Source organism: Scardinius erythrophthalmus, assembly GCF_964197995.2.
Source record: "Scardinius erythrophthalmus genome assembly, chromosome: 2".
Classification (NCBI taxonomy): Eukaryota; Metazoa; Chordata; class Actinopteri; order Cypriniformes; family Leuciscidae; genus Scardinius; species Scardinius erythrophthalmus.
This window is the reverse complement of record NC_138222.1, coordinates 41,879,759-41,891,819: the sequence shown is the minus strand read 5'-3', so window position 1 is coordinate 41,891,819 and position 12,061 is coordinate 41,879,759. Positions and strand designations below refer to the sequence as shown.

Genomic DNA, 12,061 nt, shown 5'->3' with positions numbered 1-12,061 from the left:
GCACTTGTTCTTGATCAACAGACAGAGCTTAAGGATAGTTGTTAGTAATGCACTCATATTTTTTGCAGTTTTGTATTGGTGGCGGTGGACACTTTCCTGAGGGGGTCCCTAGGCAGTGTGGAGACTTTACGGCTTTCGACTGGAATGGCTATGGCACTAATACAGGCGCTAGTGCTTCCAAAGAGATAACTGAAGCAGCTGTAGGCTACTTATTTTTTTATCGCTGACACTTTGAAACCAAAATCACCTGCTTCTTTTTTTCTTTTTGCTTCTCTCTTGAGACATATCACATTAATTAACGTCTGATTGTAACATGCACAATTATGTATTTCTTTACAACATATATATTTTATATTGTTCTGTAATCTAAGGATTAGTGAAGTTTGTTCGGTGGGAATTTTAGTTATGCATATTTAGTTTATATTATATATTTAGTTTGACTGATTAACATTTTTCCATTTAATTAGCAGTTTCTGCTAGTTTTTAAATCCATATCCAGTACTGTATACTTTAACACTCTGTGTTCATATATATATATATATATATATATATATATTCAAACATCAATATATATCTGTTCAAATGAAACAAATGTTTAAATAAAAGCAGTGGATTTACACCCACTGAAACATTTTTTTATAAACTCATGCTTTTTCCAAATTCTTTATTTTGATATTTATTTGTATTATCTTGGACATGTGTATTTATATATATTCAGGGATCTCTATTCTCTCTCTCTCTCTCTCTCTCTCTCTCTCTCTCTCTCTCTCTCTCTCTATATACACACACACACACACACATATTATATATATATATATATATATATATATATATATATATATAATATATATATATATATAATATGTGTATATGTATATGTATGTATATGTATGTATGTATAATACATACATACATACATACATACATATACATATATATATATATATATATATATATATATATATATATATATATATATATATATATATATATATATATATATATATATATATATATATATATATATATATATATATATATATATATATATATATATATCCCTGACTAAAATACATCTGCAGATCTGCAAATAAGGATGTTTCATACCCCTTTAAACACTAAACAACTTTTAACATTAGGGAATTTCATCATTTTATCAATATTCTCAATATCTGAAATGAATAAGTCATAAGTCTGGTTGATGTGCTGGAAGCATACCCTTTCTCAAAGGCTACTTGTTGAGGTGTGAAGCATATCATGGAAACTAAACTAGGCCTGATGTCTTGCAAGAGATATATTGCAATGCCACAATCTTTATGAAAGCACACATTTGAAATTTGTTTTACAAAGATAAACTGTATATTTACAAAATTCAAGTTTGTATCACTACAATATAAAAAAAGTGCATCAATGTTGTAAAAAAAGTCAAATAGTAAATGTCCACCTCTGTTATTTGAGATTGAACAATGAGCATATAGTAAAAAAAAAGATGTATAATTATTTAGGGTATTAGAGAAGGATAGTTTATAAAAATGTAATAAAGTACATAACAGTTCATTTTTCTATTCAATAAATTACGACCACTAAAAAAAAAAAACAGAGCTACAAACTCCAGTGCCTAATATTATATTACATATAATAACAATGGCCATTAAAATAAAGTGAGCCAACTTTTGCACTTTTTTCCTCCAAGATGTCCCTTTTTTCTAGATGTCAAAGAAGAAGCACCAGAAAACATGGCTGTTTTATAGTTACAGCACTTTGAGGTTTCTCTTGTATATTCTCTTGTCTCTTGTCAGACACTGGATTTGGCCAAGGATCAAATGTATTGACTGCGATTCCAAAGACCCTGTGAAAAAAGTTATTTCCTTTGAATTCATGTCAAAAGTCAAGCTTTTCACTCGAATGCATCATCCAAAAGTCTCTCCTTTGATATGTCTCTCAGAACAACATCCTTTAAGCGGTTGTGGACATCATGTCATCTGAGGGGTTTGATCTGGAGCGAGAAGAGAGATGGAGACCCATCTATAGGGTCGGCTCAGTAAGCAGTGCAGGCATGATGTGGATAATTGCAGTGTTTTTCATGGTTGAACAACAGGTCGTCCAGTGCGCAGAGCATATCCCTCAGCTTTATTCATTGCCTCAAGTTCTGTTTTTCTCCCTTTCTCTCAGTTTCAGAGACGTCTAATGTTGCTGTTGGTTGGTCCCTGAGATGTAGGCCTGTCTGAACCCTCTTGAGCAGCCTGCGTTATCGCTCTTCCACCATCTTGCCATTAGCCTCATTCTCAGCTTCCTCACGTCTTTTCTGCCTTTGGAAAAACCCCAACTAGTTGAGTGAAAAAAGAAAGAATAAAATAACAAAAAATAAATAAAAATAAGATTCACTAATCAAATAATTTATCCTATCTTTCTATGCATACAGTACATGTATCTATCTATCTATATATTTATATATATATATATATATATATATATATATATATATATATATATATATATATATATATATATATATATATATATATATATATCTGTCTGTCTGAAGTGAGTCTGTCAGTCTGTGTGTGCTTATAAATGTAGGACACATTACCTTCCAGAGAGCCAGAATGAGGAGAGAGAGGAGTAACAGGCCTCCAAGTGTGCTGCCAATGATAATCCAGATGGGAACACGATAATCCTCCTCTTTCCTAATCTCCAGGATTATCTGTGAAAATGCATTCAAAGGAAAAATGTAAAACACTATACTGCTTTATGAGAGATGCCAGCTTATTTGTATATCTTGCCACTGACACATTTCATGTTTTATCAAATTTTTCATCTGCAGCAGCTGAGATCAGATTTGCTGATGTTAGAATGTATGTCTATTTCCTGTCCTGCCTATAGATGGCAGCACCACACAGTAATAAAGAAAAGAACAGAACTCAAGTGTGCTGCTGGTCCTTTCGGTCCCCTTGGCTCCAGATTCTTTAACTGTGGTGAAACAGCTCACACAGTAGCTAACCAAAGGACACACTGATGTGTAAAGGGAAGGTTCTGGCATGAGAGAACCAGCGAGCCTAATTGCGTAAAGTCAAATATTCAGTAATGTTAGCATAGAGGTATTTATGTTTCATGCCTGTGTACAATTGTTCTTAACTCTTTATGACAGATGAATGAAAACACATAGTTTTTCTCCCTCAATATTGCCAAGGATGGAAAAGACAAAAGCAACCTCTCATACTAACCACGTCTTCGAGTATTCGGTCATGGATTTATATTTACCTATTCTAAACATGTTGTCCAGCAATGTTTATGTAACGTGGCTTTCTGTAAATGCTGATGTGTACAGAGGGTGACTCACGTGTCTGACCGGCCTCTCTTCAGGCAGAAACATGGGGCTGGAAGGGTTCAGCTCCACTGAGGCTGTCGTCACCAGCTCAAGGGTTTTGAACTTCAGCTGCCGTGACAAGAAAAACAGTTTTCAGTTTATCTGACAGATACTTACTCCAGTGGACGTGAGAAAGTGAGAGAGGACCAGCACTAGAAGTGAGAGGCTAGAGAGGTAGAAGAAAGAGTCAGTGTATTTGGACATTTAAGCCACATTTGTCATAAATTGTCTTAATTGTGAACAATTTATCCATTGATTTGAAGTCTGAAGAAAAAAAAATGAAATGATTAACTTAAAAAGTGTGCACAATGTAAACAAAACCAGATTTAGTTACTGTATGTCTCTAATTACTGCTCTAGTCACAGTTTTGCACTGGTTTTGGGAGATCCTCTTGACTAAAGACTTCATGTTGTGTGCGAACACTATGCATTGATGTCAGGTTCTTCCCACATTGTACTTCTTCATCTTCATCAGACTGCTACTCACCGCATGCAGTGCATCAGTACGAAGGGACCCGCCGATTTTCACGCTGACGTCTCTGTAGGAAGGCAGGTTGACGGTACACTGTACAGGCACTGCCAGGGTGTTGGAGTAGTTCTGTGCAAAGGAACAAGAAACATTTCTCTCACAAACAGACAGTCAGTTACAGATGAAACCCAGCTGCTTGTGGTGGAAATCTGACATGCATTAGAGTTGCATTACAAAACTCCCCACCTCAGACATATGAGAATCTTCAAAAACACAATAACATTTCTAGAGCTGATTGAAGATGAACCACATTTACCAATAATAAGCTTTATTTATGGCACAATTTATTAAACTCAAGTGGCTTTATTCAGAGAGTATATAAACCAACTATTTTGCAGAGAAGTGCTTTCCTGCTATGCATTAAATCAGCACATCTCATATCTGAAAGCCCCTAAATCAGGCAAACTTTAAAACGGCACAAACCAGACTTTTATAAAGTGTTAAAGTGCTAGCCTGAATGTGGCGCAAGCTTTGTCTGTGATAACAGGCAGACACTATAAGCCTGTGTAGGAAGGGTCTTACCAGTCGTGATGTTCGTGAGAGGTCCTCTGGAGAGGCTCGACTGTGTGCCACATGCTGAGGGGGGATACAGTGACTTCCACCAACCTGATGGAAAATGACACAAATCACTATTAATATCATTCCTGTAGCTCAAACAGTAGAACATGGCATTAGCAGCACAAAAGTCATGCGTTTGATTCCCAGGGAATGCATGAACTTAAAAAAGTATAGGCTACCTTGATTGATATGTAAATCACTTTGGATAAAAGACTTAAAGTGCACCATTTATGCTATTTTGAAGGTTCCTAATTTTGTTTTGAAGGTCTCCTGCAATAGGCCTACATGCATCCAAGGTCAAAAACACATTAATTGTCTCATAATATACATTGCACATCATCTCATTTCTCAAAGATTCTGAAAACGGTTTGTTTGACGATTCAGTCTCTTTAAACCCCACCTTTCCACGACCCTACTCTGCTTTGAGTGGTCAGATGAGTCTGTCTGTCGTGACTGGTCTACCGCTTACAGCACGTGTCAGAAATGAAACACCTATTATTATACCTAAATTTCAGCTCCGGAGGCCCACTCAGCACTTGATACACAGTGATACGAACGATAGCATTGGTTTTTCTGTATCAATTCCAGTGCAAGTCCTCATTCTTTTGAAGTGCATCAAAGTGGATTCGCAGCACTGAAAACAGCGTCTTCTCGACATGTCACCAACACAAACCAAACTCTTCCAGGCCTCAGCTACATCAACAGTGTTTGAGGGCGGGTCAAAGTAGACGTTGTTCACCGGCAGCCAATGAAGACCATAGTATTGTAGTATTGCGAATGTATTACATTGGTATGTAATAAGAAGTAAGACTGGAATTTCTTTAAAATTCTGAATTGATTCTTTCTTTTAGAAGATAACTTTTTTATGCACTTTGATCTTAAAAATTTTGCAGACCATTTTCATTTACGAACAGCTATATTTTACACTGCATGAAAAGTAATATTTGAAAAAGCATAATGATAGAACTTTAAGACTTGAAAACACTTTGTGACTTTTTAAATCTGAACAGATTTTAGAATACTAGGCATACACTTGCCAACTTTGTAAATGGTTACAGAAACTGGTCATCAATAACATATCCTCCAACTGGATTGAATCATGTTCTGAATCTAAAAAAATATTTTGCCCATAACACATGATGTGATTTTCTGTGAACTCAAATCAGCAGACTGGCTCTGACCTTTGGCAAATAGCGTCAACTTATCCAGACTGTAAATAGATGCAAAAATCTGATCGAAAGGGCAAAACATTTTTGAAAATCTAAAGGAAAATCTGATGTATAACAGCTAGAGTAAAACTATAGTCTAGTTGTGTCCTCCTCACCTGGTCAATATGGAAATCTCTGATCTTCAGGAGTTGATTGCCATTTTTCGTGACCTCAGGGATTGCAATGTACAGTTGCAAGTCTTGGACTGGAAAATAACCAAGGTTCTTGATCTGTGATGCATAGAAGAAACATGTTTGGTTTTTGGAAACATCAGTTTTTGGGGTCCTGCTCTCTTTAGTAACAGATAGCTAAGGAGTGGACCTCACCTGAAAAGTAAAGTTGAATGGAGGGTTGAAATCACCCGGTTCTTCTAAGGAGAGATCAGGTTTAAGCTCATATCGGGTTGGGTAAAACTCCCTGTGAGAATGAAAATATATTGTAACTATTCTAATTCCCACAACCACGCATATTAATTAGAGCGTTTAAACAAACACATCTATCTCACCTTGTGAAAAGCAGATCAGCTTCATATTTTAGAGTGTAGAAAATGTCATTAATGTTATCGTGTAGGACAACTTCCTCACCCTCACTGCAGAAACATAAGAACAAGCATGAGAAACCTCCCAGGCAGATACACTCACCCTGTAATTCACTGCGCAGTGACGGTCGATAGCGTTTATGAAAAGTTTAACATTCCAGCTTAAGCATCATTGTTGTCTGGAATCCTTTTCCCTCAGAGTTTCATAACATTCCAAACCATCAACTATGCTCTAGATACTTTAACTGCAGTTACGACATATAGCTGATTTCAATCTGAGTGTGGCCATTTAGTAATCCAGTGATCCATGCATATTTTCTTTTTTTGTTTTGTGGTCCACAGGACAAAAGTTATATGATTTTTGAACTACATTTTTTAAAGCAAATAATCTGGCTGAAATAGTGCAGAATCGATTATCTCAGATAGATGTAAGACCGGCTGAATGTTAGCTGTGTCCTACCTGGTAACCTCCAGAACGAGCCGTACGTGATCCAGCAGCACAGAGTGACTGAATTCAAATTCCACACGAAATGTTACCTGGGGAGTAAGAGACAGAGTAATGTTTAATAAAAACAGCCACATGATAGTAACACAAGTGACTAACACAACTAGTGTTAGTAGGTGTTTTTCTTTTCTTTTCCAGACTTACAAAAAAGCAAAAAAAAAAAAAACCCAGAGCTTTAGCAGAGGATTTAGGAGTGTAGCCTACAATAACCTGCCTTAAAGGTGCAGTAAGCAATTTTTGAAAAATCGGACCGTGCACCAAAACACACTTGTAGTAAATCAGCAGTAAGGGGCGTATACACTAATGATGGGGGAGGAGAGAGAGCTCAGTGCACAAGACAAGATATTAGCAGAACGACTATAGAAAAAGAGAGCAGAGAAGGCAGAGAAAATACAAAAGAGGAAAAGGCCAGGGGAATATAACTTTAAAAAGACAAAAGGCAAAAGGTAGGACCCGCATTAACATTAGAGAAGATTTCCGGTGCTTGAGAGACCTTAAGGTGCGGGAAGGCCTGGAAATGGATGCCGAGGTTGTTTTATTTCTTCTCGATGTGTGAGTAACGTTGTTTTGCTGTGTTTCACAACTAAGATATGCTGTCTTTACTGAGGTCAGATAAATCCCATCACATAGAGACTCTTTCACCTAGATATCATCATATAGAGACGGTGTCTGTTCCCCGAATTAGGAAATACAAAAAACTCCCAAACAAAAAATGTAATCGATGTTCAACAAATAAAAAAATAGACATAATACAGATGAACAAATGATAAAGCTTGGGTTGCTGAATATTCAATCCCTTACTTCAAAAGCACTTATTGTTAATGATATGATTACAGATTATAACCTAGACATGTTGTGTCTTGACAGAAACCTGGCTAAAACCAGACAATTACATTACTTTAAATGAGTCCATCCCCCAAGATTACTGTTATAAAAACGAGCCACGTCTGAAAGGAAAAGGGGGTGGTGTTGCTGTAATCTATAGTAATATCTTCAGAATTACAGAGAAGTCTAGTTTCAAATAAAATTATTTTGAAGTGTTGGTGCTTAATGTAACACTATCTAGTGTAAATGATAAATCACGCTTGACATTTGTGCTAGCTACTGTATACAGGAAACCAGGGCACCATACAGACTTTATCAAAGAATTTGCTGATTTTTTATCAGAGTTAGTACTGGCTGCAGATAAAGTCCTAATTGTTGGTGATTTTAATATACATATAGATAATGAAAAAGACGCATTGGGATTGGCATTTAGAGACATTCTGAACTCTATTGGAGTTAGACAACGTGTCAGGACACACTCATTCTCATAATCATACTTTAGATCTAATATTGTCACATGGAATCAATGTTAATGCTGTTGAATTTTGCAGCAGAGTGGTGACATCTCAGTCATACTCCATTTAGCCAAGGTTGCAAAGCCAACTCCGTGTTACAAATATGTTAGAACTATCACTTCTGCCACTAAAGATTGCTTTATTAATAATATTCCTGATCAATTCATCTCCTCAGCATCCCAGATAGCTTAGAAGAACTCGATATTGCGACAGAAACTTTTGACTCTCTTTTCCAGCACTTTAGACACAGTTGCTCCTTTGCGCTTAAAGAAGATTAAAGAAAATAGTCCAATGCCGTGGTACAATGAGCACACTCGGGCCCTTAAGAGAGCAGTTAATGAAGAAATGTCTTATCGATCACAAGTTCAGTATGGAGTACCACAAGGCTCAGTACTAGGACCGTTGCTGTTCACTCTGTACATGCTACCTTTGGGAGATATCATTAAGAAGCATGGGATTAGTTTTCACTGTTATGCCGATGATACTCAGCTCTATATCTCTTCGCGCCCCGACGAAACTTGCTAATTCAAGAAATTAACGGAATGCATAGCTGATATAAAAATTTGGATGACTAGTAATTTCCTACTACTTAATTCTGAAAAAAACAGAGTTTCTAATGATTGGACTAAAAACCTCTGCCCTTACTAACTTAGAATACTGTCTAACAATTGATAGCTGCTCTGTCAAGTCTTCGTCGTCGGTTAGGAACCTGGGTGTGCTCTTTGATACCAATCTTTAATTTGAAAGCCAATATATGTTTTTTCTTTTGGTTCCCCTTTTAGGTGATCGCTATAATCCCTTTAGCTTGTCACATTTGTAATATATTACTTTGGACTATCATGTTATGTAGGGATCTGTTCATGAAAACTGTGTTTGTTTTTTGGGATGGAAGAGATGACTTTGCCATCGAAGGAGTAGAGGAACTAAATAATAATTATACATTCGATCTGAATTATCATACAAGAGTAACAAATTGCTTTCACTTATTGATGACATCATACCCTCGGGTGGCAGGCACAGCAGATTCCGCCATAGTCGTTGCATGTGTGGCATCGAGTGTACGTGAATGTGGGGGTGGAGGCTTCAAGATAGGGGTGTGATCCTTTTGGGCAGAGGTGTGTTTGTTTTGGTGATTTGTGAACACACATTTACAAAAAAAATGTAAAGTGCTGCAAACGCAAGCTCCTAAATCATTATATTCAGAGGTTACATCCAGAACATTCTACAATGGTGTTTTAAGAAAAAAAGGTTACTGAAAGTTTGTTTGGCACTTTATATAATTTACAGCATGCTAAAGTCTAGTTTTTCTTTGATTCATTCTAACTACAGTTACATGCTCAAACAAATGAGTTCATCCCTAGATTTGAGTTCCCTTGCCTCCAAAAATCAGATTTAACACCTGATCACATCCAAAACCCTACATTTTAAAATATGAATCCATAGGCTGTTTCCAGGGCAAACAGCTTTTCTGGATATAAAAGAATGACACAAACAGGCCAAGACCCTGCTATTCTACCCCTAGACAATTAACATCATTTTTGTGGCACTTCATCTGGCACTGCTGGCTATTCTCTAACCACCACATGAAGTATTAACTTCCATATCCTTCACATACATCACTTAAAAGTGGCAAAACACAGATACAAAAGATATAGACTCTCCCAAAGAAAATCTGCTCCAGTTCATGAAGCATCTGCACAAGCCACCACTTATGAGGTGATCCAAGTCTCCATACAGTTAAACATACAGTTATTTTTTTCTGTTATTTGATAATATACTATAGATACTATAGGTGTTGTTCCAAAACTGCATGACATTCTACCTTCTGTGAAAAATAAAAGGCAATATTTTGAAGAACTGTTCTTGTCGATACAATGAAAATCAGTGTGGCCCAAAAAAACACTAAACCCCATTGACTTTCATTATATGGACAAAAACAAACAAATAAACAAACAAACAAAAAACAAACAAACAAGCAGCAACAAAAACACAGGAAAATTTTTCAGAGATTTGGAACGACATGAGGGTGAGTAAATTATGACAGAATGAATTATGAATTTTTATGTGAACAATCCTTTTAAAGCACATAAATTGGTTTTTAGTTTGATCCTTGCTTAGAGAAATGGAAGCACTTGGACACAGCTATAACTACGTGGGCAAACTCTTCATTCCCTCTTGGTGAGTAGTGGCACAAAGCAGCATGGAAAATCCTTTTTACATTCTCTCCTCCTGAGTTCTCCTCCTTTTATTCCACTTTCGCACCATCTCAAACTGTTCTGAGCTGAACCAGGCTCCCATGTGGGCCCATAAAATCTCTCTCTGTAGCCACAAGTGTAGCTCCAATGACCTCCAAACCTCAAGAAAATGAGCTACTGACCCGTTTCCTATCAAAGCAGTGCCCTAGCAAAGGACAGACTTCTGTGGTCCAGGTCATGTGATTGATGGGCTCTGTACGGATGTAGAAACTGTTATGCAGTAGTATTCTTGCATTACATTCCTGCCTTATGTTTTTCTTTTTCTGGAGAGGGCCGAACATGAGCATAAGTAAAAAAGGACACTAAGTGAATCATTCTGTGACTTAAGGGTGCTGGTGACCTTGTGAGTTTATTTATGCCCCATGGAACATTCCAGACATAAAGATTTGGTATGTCTGCGACAGATTCTGACAGTTCTGCAGATGGGTAATGTGAAGAAGTCTAAAGGGTTTTTGACTGTGTGGTCCAAAATGTTTGTGTAAGCAAGGCTTTCTAGAGCACAGACGGCTAGTGCTAACCCTGGTTTAACCTCTATGTGTCTCGTGTTGCTGAACATGGCGATAAAAAATTCTCACATTAGGATTATACATTATAGAATTCTGCACATACGATAATATGCAATCACTGGCGAATTGTTATCTGTGCACATATGGCTGGAGTACAGCGTGCTAAAAGTTACTATATTAGTTACATTAAATTTGACTTGGCTAAGGGTCCTAAAAAACATCACACAATCCCCAAATAATTTTTGATATGGTACAGTGTAACTGTCTAACTGTATAAATGTTGCAATGACAACTCACCTGTGACTTTGCTCTCATAAAGGGCGCACTGATATTGCAAGATTTCTCATATTTTCGCTTGTTCTCACTGCGGCAGTCTATATGTATATCAGAGTTATCCTATAATTAAAGACAGAGAGATCATTTAACTTACAGTAACAATTACTATTGCAGATGAATTTCTAGAACGTAATTAGTATCAATCAAGATTATGAATGAACAAAGGAACAATCAATCAATCCTTGTAAGGTACCAAACAACCAAAGGTATTAGAGTGATGTACCTTCACTATAAGGCTGGAGAAGCGTAGGTTTGGAGTGAAAGTGATGTTAAGCTGGGCTCCATATGCGTTCTCCCCTCTGTTTTCTAGACGTACATCCACTACCATCCTCCTTCTGGATCCCTCCATAATGCGTTCGGAAGGTTCTGCTGCTGTCTGACTCCGACATATCAGACTGCCTGCCCGAAACGCCTGGGCACAGAACTGCCTGTAGAGCATCAGAGTGGTCATGAGCATGTGAAGAAGTGCGTTACTTAGCATGTGTGTGTGCGTGACTTATCCTACTTGCGATTTATCAGATCAGTCTGAGATTGTAACACCAAGTCTGGAACACAATGGTCATCTTCATCACACCCGTTCCAGAAGGGAAGCTGGAGAAAACCAGGAAGAAGAAAAAACAACGCAAAGTGCCATTACATTTATATGTATTAATATACATGCAAAAGAGTTTCATAATGTGTGTTAATGTTGTTAATGAAAGATATATAGTGTGACAATGAAGTTTCCTTTGACCTACAGACCTGTGTTTTCACAGTAGTTGGCCAGCCATCATCCAGAACTGGGCCTTGATCCAGGTCCAATAGCTCCGTCTCTACAGTGAATATAATGGGCCTGGCGTAGTCTGTAGTCTCCTGTATCAACATTACAATATCATAAATCTCTCAATATAAATAAATGGCTATAAAAGAGTAACTTGGAA

General features: G+C 37.1%; 1 protein-coding gene across 2 annotated transcripts in view; it reads right to left on the bottom strand.

Annotated features, from left to right (window-relative positions):
• Positions 1-1,279: 1,279 nt before the first annotated feature.
• Positions 1,280-12,061, bottom strand: part of itga11a (integrin, alpha 11a) — a 57,666-nt gene continuing 46,884 nt past the window's right edge. The window contains exons 18-30 of one of the 2 annotated variants that reach the window (XM_081348253.1): positions 11,883-11,993; positions 11,647-11,732; positions 11,365-11,569; positions 11,103-11,201; positions 6,660-6,736; positions 6,167-6,250; positions 5,988-6,078; positions 5,778-5,891; positions 4,418-4,501; positions 3,854-3,964; positions 3,341-3,436; positions 2,591-2,704; positions 1,280-2,326 (exon numbers count right to left, since the gene is read on the bottom strand). In XM_081348253.1, coding sequence (XP_081204379.1) covers positions 2,249-2,326; positions 2,591-2,704; positions 3,341-3,436; positions 3,854-3,964; positions 4,418-4,501; positions 5,778-5,891; positions 5,988-6,078; positions 6,167-6,250; positions 6,660-6,736; positions 11,103-11,201; positions 11,365-11,569; positions 11,647-11,732; positions 11,883-11,993 — 1,350 coding nt within the window. In that variant the 3' untranslated portion in view covers positions 1,280-2,248. The remainder of the gene's footprint in view (positions 2,327-2,590; positions 2,705-3,340; positions 3,437-3,853; positions 3,965-4,417; positions 4,502-5,777; positions 5,892-5,987; positions 6,079-6,166; positions 6,251-6,659; positions 6,737-11,102; positions 11,202-11,364; positions 11,570-11,646; positions 11,733-11,882; positions 11,994-12,061) is intronic. The other variant, XM_081348254.1, reaches the window with a different exon arrangement.